This window comes from Sturnira hondurensis, unplaced genomic scaffold (genome assembly GCF_014824575.4).
Source record: "Sturnira hondurensis isolate 20B ecotype Veracruz unplaced genomic scaffold, ASM1482457v3 Scaffold0008196, whole genome shotgun sequence".
In the NCBI taxonomy this organism is placed as follows: Eukaryota; Metazoa; Chordata; class Mammalia; order Chiroptera; family Phyllostomidae; genus Sturnira; species Sturnira hondurensis.
In genome coordinates, this window is record NW_028080827.1 from 26,583,785 (window position 1) to 26,596,139 (window position 12,355).

The 12,355-nt window shown below is 45.4% G+C and overlaps 1 protein-coding gene across 1 annotated transcript in view; it reads left to right on the plus strand.

Moving 5' to 3' along the window:
- The window catches only part of PELI2 (pellino E3 ubiquitin protein ligase family member 2), a 159,829-nt gene extending 148,408 nt beyond the window's left edge, over positions 1 to 11,421 (plus strand). The window contains exons 5-6 of the mRNA XM_037054367.1: positions 1,316 to 1,504; positions 6,740 to 11,421. Of these exons, the coding sequence (XP_036910262.1) occupies positions 1,316 to 1,504; positions 6,740 to 7,306 (756 nt within the window). The 3' untranslated portion in view covers positions 7,307 to 11,421. The remainder of the gene's footprint in view (positions 1 to 1,315; positions 1,505 to 6,739) is intronic.
- The last annotated feature ends 934 nt before the right edge of the window (positions 11,422 to 12,355 follow it).

Below are 12,355 nucleotides of genomic sequence, written 5' to 3' on the forward strand. Positions count from 1 at the left end.
TAAACCCGAAAGTTCTAGTGAATATCGTTTTCATATAGTTTCTTTTTGAATCAGGATATTTTTGTAGGGAAAAAAATACATGGCAGAATGACCTTCTAGGGGTGTCCAACCTGCAGCCCGTGGACCACAGGTAGCCCAGGATGTCTGTGAATGCAGCCCAACACAGAGTCGTAAATTTACTTAAAACATTATGAGATCTTTTTGTGATTCTGCATCTCGATGTATTTAATATGTGGTCCAAGACAGCTCTTCTCCTTCCTGTGTGGCGCAGAGATGGACACCCCTGGAACACCCCTGGAACCATAAGGAAAAGGTATTGTCCCCCTATTACAAGAAGTGCCAAGAAAGGGAAGGCCAGCTTGAGGGTCGGTTGTTCAGTGGTTCTGTGACCTCCAAGGAACCAGGTTCTACCTCACCCTCTGCCTCTCTGACACATTAGCTTCCTCGGGTGAGGCCTCCTCTGGGTGAGAGGCGGCTCCTGCCCCACCGCGTGCCCCGTGTCAGGGAAGCTTGCTGCCGAGGAAGAGGCGGTGGAGACACTGTGGGTCTCTTGCAAGCAAAGAGGCCTTCCCAGGAATCTCCCAGAAGACTCACTCGGTGCCGCTGGCCTGAACTCAGCCACACGCCCACCCCTAAGCCAGTCATTGGCATGGGGCTGGGGCCGTCGTAAGTGGCTTGTCGTAATCAGGACCTACCCGAGTCATGGGAGTGACACCTGGTTCTGTCCCTAAGAGAGAAGAGCGAAATCACTGTGGCGCCCGTCATCCAAGTGTCTGTCCTGCCATTACACCAAGCTGCTCTGGCCTTCCACCTGTGAGGATATCCGTCCCAATTCATATGCAAATACAGTGGCCACAAATTGTTGGTTTCACACGTGCTGAAATTTTGTATGTTTAATGGAAATGTTTTCCTTCCTCTGCGCATTTCCCTGATAATGAGCTCATGCAAAGCGTTTCTAGGTAGTGAGGTGAGAGCGCTGCCCAAATAAACTGAAGAATGCACACCAGATTCTGGGATCAGCGGGGTGGGGATCGTGAAAAAGCACCTCTGGGGGGAGAACCAGGCATCAGGTTATTTCTTAAGCCCCCAAATAAATATAATGTGCCTCTGGAGATAAATTATTTATCCATTTTACCATTTCTTTCATATTGTTGGATTAACTGCATATTTTATTATTCTGACTATTTTTTAGTTTTAAATAGAAATGAGAATTCACTACTTTCCTCCCCTGTGCTCCCAGGCAGTATTTTAAAGAGATTCTTAGAACCCCTTCATTTTTAACATGATCTGAACATAGTTTTTTCTTGCTCTCCAGGAAAAGGCAGCAAAATGGAAAAACCCTGATGGCCACATGGACGGGCTGACCACGAACGGGGTCCTGGTAATGCATCCCCGAGGGGGTTTCACGGAGGAGTCCCAGCCCGGGGTCTGGCGCGAGATCTCTGTCTGCGGGGACGTGTACACCTTGCGAGAAACCAGGTCGGCCCAGCAGAGGGGAAAGCTGGTGAGTAGGCCTCGCTGTGGAAGATGCAGCTACAACAACCTGATGACTGGAGGACCACCCTCTCCTCCGCTGGAGTTCAGACCCTTCTCACAGGCATGCGTGCTGGGCACCGGCGGCCAGGCGGGAGGGTTTGGCAAGCTGCTGCAAGTGAGGGGGAGCCGGCCGTGTTTCGTTGACAGTTAAGCTTTTCTCACAGAGGAAGAAAATTGTCTTTGGTGCCTTACAACTTTAAGAGCATAATCTTTTATTATATCACTCACCACAAAATTTTACTTACATTTACTTTAAGAAGAATAAGCTTATTTTTAGTGTAAAACTTTACTAATTTGGAAAAATCCTAAATAGTTTAAGACTAGTGAAAATTGTGATTTACAGAATAATTTACTAGACTTCCCAGAACTAGAAGGTAATTAAGTATTAGCTTTTTAAAAATTTATAGTAAGAAATTAATATATGATTTTCTATATAGTTCACCAAAATTGTAGCTACAGCTTTTTACTTGAAACAATTCATATAGTACATTGTTGGCATGCTAATATTTTTCTAGAACTATTACTACTTACCCCAAATGCCCTAAAGTGGTTTGTTTTTTAACCATTTCTTTTGTGGAGTATAATTATAATACCATAAATGAGAAGCTTTGAGTTTCTGATCTTGCCATAGTTCTGGGGCACAGTGCACAAACATTCTTAATAAATTTTCTACTCCAGTACTTTTAATTAATTGTTAGGTAGAAGCTAGAACAGCAGGAAACAAATGTTTTCTTCCAAACTCCCATAGAAAAAATACAGGAAAATAGAGGATTGATCTAGCATTTTTCAGAGAGAAAGATGGTAAACAAATATTTTTAAGGTGGAAAAAGAAGATGGACTATTTTACTATCTTGGCTTGCTATTCCTTACTGACTGTTTATTTTTAAGGAATTGTTTAAATTTCTATTTCATACCATTATTCAGCTAAGGTACAGCTTCGTTGTTTGATGATAAAGTCCGGCCTTGTAGCATCATGGCCGAGTAAATATGAGAAGTGTTCTCTAAGAAAGGCCAAGCAAATTCCATAAACTTGGTCTAAACATTTTGAAAGATATTTTGCAGAGGGAAGAGAACGTGAAAGCATCTTTCCTGATAACTCTGTCTCCGATCACCGATGGTAGTACACAGCACTGACCTAGGCCAAACTGGCTGTTAGTCGTTTTACTGGGAACAGTGGGGAGTCAGGGAGAGGCTGCTGGGCACAGGCAGTGCGCTGGCATTTCAGGGGATACCAGCTCAGAATTTAACCTGCACAGCAGCCTTGTCAGGGGACTGGAATTGTCCTCAGTATATGGATGAGGACATTGTGGTGTGGAGAGGGTAAATATTGCCCAGTGTCACCAAGGTAGAAGGTGACACCAGACTGGATTGAAACTCAGGTCCCGCGATTGAGTCTGGACTCGTGGCCCCCATTCCGTACCATCTTGTGGGGAGTCACACCCGGCTCTCCCCCGAGACGGTTGCCGCCAGAGCACTTGCCTCCTGGGCAGATGTACAGTGCACGCAGCAGCCCCCGAGGGCTTGTCTGTCCAGGAGGGCCTGTCCCAGTGTGCGGGCCTTGCCGCTCTGGGGAACGCGGGGCGACCCCGCTGACGCTTCGGCAGTGTGCCAGGGAAGTTCACAGCGCTACGGAAACAACTCCAGAAATAGCTTGCGCGAATGGATTGTACTAAACATAAACTAATTAATTTAAAGTTTTTCCTGTAAGTGACCCGTAGACCTATAGGAAGCCGCTCTGTACCATTTGATGATTGCATACAGTTGGCCCAGCCCGCAGTAAAGATTTCAGGTTTCTGTCAGTGTGACCTCGGGCTTGTGGGTGACAGAGTCAGGGGGAGGGGACCAACCCTCCCTGCACACCCCTCTTGTGCACTTGGAGGAGCTGGTCTCTGTCCAGGATGAAAGCCAGCACTGATTCTTTGTACTTTGTTCCCATGTATGACTCTTTGTCTTGTGCATGTTGCTGGTAGGAGTTGCTATAACTTACGTCTATCTGCAGATATTGTTAGTAATTTAATATGCAACTGTGGAGACGAAGGTGACCAGCGAGGAGTCCCGAATACTTGTCACGATGATAGCTGGGGACTCCTGGCAGGGTGTTTGTATTCACGTCACACTCGGCGTTTAGTGTGAGTCGGCATCCTCTTGTGTTTTTAACAGATCACCACGGCTTCCCATTATCACAGCGAACGATGCGCCCTTGGTACTTTGTACTTGATCAACATGATTGAGTGTGGGGGCAGCATTTTCTTCAGGAGCTTAACCCCCTGAGTAAATAAATGGGCGAACGAACTCTGAGTTGTGCCCTCCGCATTTACCCGGTCAGCGATAACATGGTAACACTTACCATCCTGCTCCAGCAGACCCCTGAGTATTTTATCACATTGTATTTGAGGTATTTTATTAAAGTATGTTGGCTTTTTGTAAAATTGGGTAAATTCAGTTCAGTTGATTCACCTACCTAATTTTAGGTGAAATTATGAAAATAACCGTACTGTCACAACACGTAGGCTGTACCAAGTGCTTCGTGTGGATTCTCTCTGTTACTCAAAGCAACCCAGTGCGGTCAGTGTTGTCGCTGTCACCATTTACAGGTGAGGAAACCAGGCTTTAAAAGGCTGTCACCGGCTCATAAGTGGCAGATGGGGATTTGAATTCCCTCCTCTAAGCTCAGCCATCTGATATGCTGGGGCCTTTAGGCACTAACTGCCTCTCACTCCCACAGCCCTCTCTATTCCTTGTGCCTTCTCCTTGCTCTGTTTTGTTCGTTTGTTTGTCTGTTTTTGTAGAATTTAAAAAAGAAAATCCGAACCCTTGCCTCTGCACAGTGGTATCTTCATCATCCCGCCCCCAACACACTGTATTCTGGAGAAAAGCCACACATTTTGTTGAGAGATGGAGGAAGCACATAAGGAATGAAAAATAAAAGGGAAAACAGGCTACTCTTGGGGCAGCCACAATATATTAATGGTTTCAAAGTCAGGCCACAGTTTCCAGTCCTGCTTCTTCCACGTAGTAGCTGTGCATTCTTGAATCAGTGACGTCCCAGTGAGACTTGAACGACCAGTGGGAGGTTGCCAAGCCGCAGGGTGGACGTGAGCGGGTGTGGTAGGGAATTCTGTTCAGAGGGCACTCCTGCGCGTGCCTTTGGGCAGTCTAGCTTCGGGCAGTGCATAGGCTCGAACCCCGTGCCCTCAGCGTGGGGCAGCCCTGTCCCCCAGTTCACTCCAGCTACAGAAGCCAAGTGGCTGTATCATGAATGGTAAGAAGTCTGGGCTTTATTCACCCGGACAGCAGTGGAGAGCCAGCACAGCCCTTTGAGCCAGAGAATGACCATTTCTGATCTTCCCATACCTCTCTTCCCCTTAACACGGCTCTTTCTGTACCCCAGCCTCAGTGGGGGAAGCCTGGCTCTGTCCCCGTCCTCCCTGCCCTCCCAGGGACCCTGATGAGCAGTGCCGTCCACTGCAGGACTTCAGCTCAGGGCTGATAAACCCCAGATGTCCTTCCCCGAGCCACACGTCTCAGAGGCTGCGGTCCCACGTGCCATTGTGCATCGCAGTACAGACACTGCACAGCCCATAGGCCCTGCACCCCCCAAACTGCAAACTGACCGCACTCTCCTTCCCCCAAATCTGCCATTTCTGCTGGGTCCCCTGTCCATGGAAAACCCCGTTCTAGGTAGATAGTGAGTGGAGCCAGATGCGTAAAAGTCTTTCTTCCTAAATTGGGAGCTAAGGGCCGTGAGTCTGATTCCTCCACCCTTGATACCTGTGCCCCTTGTTTGTTGCCGCTGATACTCTCTTTGCTGCACCGTACCCACCCTCTTGGTCTGGAGAGAGAACTCAGTTTCCTACCCCTAGTCTGTATCCAGCCAATCTGTCCCCCACACCTCTGGAAGGGACCTTAGGAGAGGCAAATGCATCCTTTCATAGCTTCGTAAAACTCCCTGTTGACTCCCTTTGGGTACCGAGGCCAAGCAACCTCTCCAGTCTGGGCCTCTTGTCCTGCCCCCACACCGTGAACCCTGTTCAGCCACCTGTGGAACCTTGTTGAGCTCCTTGTCCCCTCAGTGCATGTGGTGTTGAGCTTTTTGTGCCTCCTCCTGGCGTGTCTCCTGTCCTGCCTGCTGGCTCATGACGGTACCTTTTTCAAATGTCTGCTCTAGGAAAACCCTTTAAAAACAGTATCTGACTTTGTCATCATCAAAGTCACAGTAGCAAACATTTACACAGCGCTTCTTGCGTTCCAGACACTGTTCCAAGAATTTTATTTGTATTAACTTTTTAACCCTTAAAGTCCCTCATCTGTCTACGTTTTACAGAAGAGGAAATTGATAGGCCAGGAGTTTAACTGCCCCGGGTCTCAGAGCAGGAAGTGACCAAGCAGGAGTTCAGACCCAGGCTCCAGAGTCCACACTCGCAGACACTGTGGTGAAGGGGCCGCACAAAGACAGCACTGGCCGCACCTGTTAACCTTCAGCCAGGCCTGTCTGGCTCCCACTGCTAAGGAATGGGGCTCTTCAGGGGTGGGGGGCGTGGGTATTGGTCTCACGCTGCACACAGAGGCCGCGGTCAGATTCCTGCTGGGCTGCCTGTGCTTCCTGTCGGCTCTTCCTCAGCCTGCGAGTGCCTGGTGCTCAGCCCGGCCCAGCCCGGCTGTCCTCTCAGAAATGGAGGCTCCAATGGAGCAGTTCTGCCCCAGGCGCTGCAAATGCAGGATAAAAGACATTGTTGGGAGCCGGGGGTCAGCAGGAGCCGTGGGGATCACTGCAGTCGTGAGCACAGGGCCCCGTGGGGTCTTCCAGGCTGACTGTGGGAAGCGAGCGTGGTCTTCACTGGGTGCGCTGGTAGGACGTCCCTGCCCCCCCTGATGACAGCAGAGAGCAATTATGTTGCTGACTGGAGGAGGGGAAGTAAAAATCCAAGACTGGTGCTCATTGAAGTTGCTGCTGTGTTAACTGAACACTCAGCTAGGGAGATTGCACTTAGGGCTTTGCTCCTGTAGTGTGTGTGTGTTGTATCCAATGCTCAGTTGAGGAAACTGAGGCTCGGGGACACAGTTGCTCCCCCAGACCTGTCTTTGGTGTGATAAACTGCCTCCCTGAGCTTACTTCAAAGGGGACCTGTTCGTTTGGAGAGGGAAGAGTGTCAGAGCCATTTGCCATTCGCTTCTAAATGCCTGTCCACCGAATTTGTTCCAGGTGGAAACTGAGACCAACGTCTTGCAGGATGGCTCCCTCATTGACCTGTGCGGGGCCACCCTTCTCTGGAGGACAGCGGACGGCCTTTTCCACGCTCCGACACAGAAACACATAGAAGCCCTGCGTCAGGAGATCAACGCGGCCCGGCCACAGTGCCCCGTGGGGCTCAACACCCTGGCCTTCCCCAGCATCAACAGGAAGGAAGTGGTGGAGGAGAAGCAGCCCTGGGCCTACCTCAGCTGCGGCCACGTGCACGGGTACCACAACTGGGGCCACCGGAGTGACACGGAGGCCAACGAGAGGGAGTGTCCCATGTGCAGAACTGTGGGCCCATACGTGCCTCTGTGGCTTGGCTGCGAGGCCGGTTTTTATGTAGATGCGGGACCACCCACACACGCTTTCACCCCCTGTGGACACGTGTGCTCGGAGAAGTCTGCAAAATACTGGTCTCAGATCCCGCTGCCTCACGGAACTCACGCGTTTCATGCTGCCTGCCCTTTCTGTGCCACGCAGCTGGTTGGGGAGCAGAACTGCATCAAATTAATTTTCCAGGGTCCAGTTGACTGATGCCCTTGACAGCCATCTACAACTTTATTAACAAGTTACTGTGAAGATTTTTGCCACTAACTCTCGATTTTACCTTTTTATAATGCTGTTTATTAAGGGGTGGGGGGCGAGGCTGGGAGGAGAGAGGGAACACAGTGATGAAACATGCTGGGAATTAACAGATATCAGTGGTGTGTTGCATGCTCAGAACAGCAGCATCGTCATTGAAGTCTGCTTGATTAAACCACATCTTTGTAATAATTGAATTTAAAACACCATGCTTTTATTTTAACCTTGGGTTTATAAACTTTTTTTTCCTTTGTAGCTTTGGGTAACACTTTAAGTCATATTTTACAAATGAAGAACTGTATTCAAAAGTTGTTGGCTCACAATACACCACCTCTGTCGCTGCAGGGTGTAGGTAGTGCCTGAAGGACAGGTGGTGTCCAGGAATGCCTGGTGCAAGCGAGCACCTAACCAGACACCAGAGGGGCGGCTCTGTAAAATGCAGTGGTGGGCAGGGGACCTTAGGCATGGGCTGTGGTTTTGAAATCAGGAGCTTCTTTTTTGATTTATTTTTCTTTTGTTTGGGGGAGAAAATATTCATGTTGTCCTGTTTTTTTTCCTATTTACTTGGGTGGAATTTAATTATTTTATATACACATTCACCAAATACCTTGGCACTTCAAACAAAGAATTTTCCCTAACTTTGTAGTCTGCCTTTTGTTATTTCTTTCTAATACGTTTTGTCCTGATACTCATTGTGCACGGCCAGAACTGTTGGGTTGATTAAAAGGTAGCCACTCTTAGAAATTCTTCCACCATTGGTGATCATTGCAGCGGGAAGCACAGCCTAGGTACTCTGACAGCAAGTTGGCTTGCTTGTTACCAAACTGTTTAAGATTTAAGAGTGATTAAAAGTGAGATCGTACTTTTTCAAAACACTTGTTGGGGTTTCATAATTTTTTTTTCCTTAAGAAAGCCAAAATTCCGTGAGCCTGAGAGCGACATACCACAATGACACAGGCGTGTGTATCCACTCCCTCTCCGCCATCTGTCACCTTCCCTCACAGCCTGTAAGCGGGAAGTCTTGAGAATGTTTGCAAATCAAGCCACATTTAAATGGGATCATTAGACACACACAGCACCAAGTGGTGCATCTGCAGAGATCATTGGAAATTCCTGATTTAAAGAGCGCAAATGAGTGTTTACTGAGGATTAATTAAATCAGAATTTCAGATGAGCGCCTCCATCCCTCTCTGTTATTTTCATTTCACTTGGAATAATAATTCCTGGATGCTCATTCTGTGTGGTACTGGCCTATCACTGCTCCCAGAATGGGAAGATCCTTTAGGACAAAGCTGGCAGAGATGAAACAGACCCCTGCCACCTGGAAGGAGTATTTATTTAAACGGACATCCTCCTAATTGACCATTGCACATTTGTGCTACACTTTCCTTAACTTTTGTAAAGCTGTCTAATTTATATGGTTCTAATATACTATATCCATACTTGAATTGGTTTTTCCCTGTTTTGCCTACTGGCAAATATTTTACCTATTTTCTAGCCCATTTTTGAATGTCCTTTTCCTTAAAGTGGTAAGATATATTACGCTTGACTGCTGCTGCTTAATTTGACTTTATATATAAGAAGTTAAACCTCTCAGTTGCAAAATAGCTTTTCTTTTTCATGGAAATTACTGTTTAGAAGGAGGTGTTTTGTTTTAGTAGGTTTGGAGTGATGTGAAAATCCAACAACGGTCCTCTGGTAGCTTACTCTGCTCTGTGAAGCATACTCTCTCTGCAGACAGAGAGGAAGCAATGGCGTTGCCTAAATGATACATCACATGCCTTCTGATTTAGCCAGACAGAGTCTCCAGTGTTCAGCTTTCATTGACAGAGTGTGTCCTTTCCGTCTGGATTCTTTGGGCTCCACAAACCGATCGTGGAGGCACACGGTCCCTTATTTTGCTGGAGAAGGTGGTTTGAGGACTCTGGACACCCTAAAAGCACAAATAGTCTTGCACATGGAAAGGCTGTATTTTTCCTATCAATTTTTTCCCAGAAAGATGGTCTGATACAATTTTCCATTTCAAGAAGTATATATAAGTCTAGCAGTTCTGCGTACAACATATGTCCCAAAACAAAATTATCTTCCAACCTGAAAAGTTTCTGACTTTTAGCAAAGCCGGATAGCTAAAAAGTTGAAATGTGGGTAATAAATTCTAAAGTCTTGGAAGGGGTACCAGTGAGCCACCCTCTGTCGGTGCCGCATCTTGTCCTCTGCCCGCCACGTGAGGTCCCCTCTCACCTTGCCTAAGAAACCGCAGAGGGGCGCAAGTGTGCAGCAAGGACACTTCTCGGCCCCATCTAGTCGGATTCCTTTACAGTTCGGGCTATTGAGATTTCTTTTTGAGTTGAGAGCAAGTTAGTGTGTAAGAATAAAGAACTCCAGCTCACCAAAGCAGAGTAATAGAGTTCAGAAAAGGTAACTTCTCAAAGGTCACTTTTGTTAACGTCTTGCATCACATGAAAGGGTGAGTCTCCCGCCCCCATGTATGTTCACAGGAAATTACTGACCCATTATCCTGAGCTCGGCCTGCCCGAAATGCCTTTTGTGAATAGGTTTCTAGAAGTTCGGTCCCAGAGATGTATTCCCATAGATATTTTTTTCAGTTGTTTACTAAAAAAAAAAAAAAAAAAAAAAATCAGAATGAATGGGATACAACTCAATATTTTTCTAGTCTGGCATTTTTTATTAATACTCGGTGCTACCAGGTCGTGCACGCTGCAACTCTTGACATTTCCCTTATTTGGTTATGCTTTTTGCAAAAAGGGCTACAGTTCACACTGCAGAGTAAGTATTAAGCTTTCTGGGGTTCCCCTCCCCACTGTGGCCCAAAAGAATTAAAATCTTTTAATATAAATAGCATATTTATCATTCCTTGATAGTTAATTATAGAGTCTGGTACCTTTGTGCCTCAGGGAAGCCATGTGATGTAACTGGTTATAGAATTTCAGGGTCAGGGTCTAGGAAAGGAGAAAGCCATTGGAAACATGACGGGCTCCATTAAGGAGACTAATGAATCTGGATGCAGAAATGTGCCAGGAACCGGCATACACATGATTGTAGTAGAATGTATTTCTGGCGTCAATAGGGAAACTGTTTTAAGTTATTGCATATACTGATCAGGAAAGTTGAGGAAAACTCTTCATAAAGTTTCAAGGCTTTATTTTGCTTGCATAGAAAAACTCAAATCCCTGTTATGTGGGAGTTCAGTATTGTTGTTTGGGCACTTTTAAGAGTTTAAGGAAAACATTTGCCCCTTCTTAATTTAAGGATAACATGGGTTACAGAATTATGACATGCCCTTCTGTGATTTTGATTAACTTCCTTTTTTAAAGCCATTCGGGTCTCTGGATTTGCATGAAGGCTGTGATCACACCGCTGTGTAAGCTGGCTAACCCCTAGTTGCCTTCATGCAGTCCTGCCTGGTGACGGGGATTTCTGACAGACAAGCTGCAGAACCTGGAGTTTGGGCCAGGCTCAGCTCCATTCCCTTGCCTGTCGGCCTTGTGTGCCCACAGTGCAGCCTTCGTGGGCAGAAGGTGTGAGGTTCCTCCTTTAGTGCTGGAAGCAGAGTGCGACCCTTCATGACCCAGTCAAAGGCTCATGAGAACACTTGAGGATCTTTGGAAAAGAATGTAAGAATTATTGAAGTAGTAAAACAAGAAGTTTCAGTATGTCTTTTTTATGAAACTTATATCCTCTCAAGTAAATTGCAGCCCTCATGAACAATCCCTAGAGGAAGACAGGGAAAAGCAAATATTTTTCCAGTTCTGTTTAACTACTTCTAAACAAAATAAACTCAGTGAAAGGGAAGTTGTTTTTTTTCTTTTAAAGCCGAGGTGACAGATTCCTTCTCTGTGTTCAATAGGCTGGAAGTGAAGGGGTGGTCATATTTACCATGTATAGTGTTATGAGTGGTTAAATTTTATGGCTATATTTGTAAAACTGTTCTTTTATATTTCATGTCAAATTGAAAAATTATTTCTTCACTATTGTACCTGTGGAAATACAAGCCATTTTACAGGAAAAAATCTTCAAAAACTATTAAACAGATCTCAGTATGTTTATGAGTGGTTGTCTTCAGACTCTGTGGCTCTCATGAGTTCATCAGGACATCCAGCAGGAAGTTACCATGAACGTAGACTTGAGTTTTTGCCTTTCTCAAACTTCCAAGTTGATCCCAAACAATTAAGCTTATTCTCATTTTATATTCCACACAATGTATACATATTAAAGTCTGGATATGGAAAATCTCCTTAATTTCCTTACTCAAAAAACTTCATCGGTGCTTACAGTACTATTTCTTGTGACATTACGTCACTGTCAAATTAACTTCTTGGTGATCTTCATCTGGCTTGTAGAATTCATGGATTTTTCTATCTGATCATTAAACTCATATTGCTACTTCTGTGGTGACAGTCTTCATTCACATTTAACAACAAGGATTATGTATGTGTAAACCTTCAAGTCTTAAACTAATGTCTTTCATAAGAAAACATACGTACTTATGATAAATTTTTCCCATCACATTGATATTTAAGGAATGTTAGTACTATTGAGACAAATAGATTTTTCACTTCACAAAAGAAAGTACACATTTATATGGGCTTTTCTTTCAGGAGTTAAGTGTACCAGACTTCTATCAAATCTAACATGCCATCAATCGTGAGCTGTGTTCTAAATAAACATAATTAAAACTGTAACACACATCGCCTTTGGCAAGGGTACAGTATTCATGGGGAAATAATTGTGTTCAACAAACACAGTTGGAACTAGATATCCACATGCAAAAGATGAAGTTGGCCCTTACATGGTATACAAAAATTAACTCACAATGTATCAAGGAGCTAAAACTATAGAATTCTTAGAATTCAGTAAATCTTTCAGACCTTGGATTAGCCAATGATTTCTTAAGTACAATACCAAAAAAATACAAGCAACAAAAGAAAAAGATGGATGAATTGGACTTAATCAAAATTAAAATGTGTGCATCAGAGGACA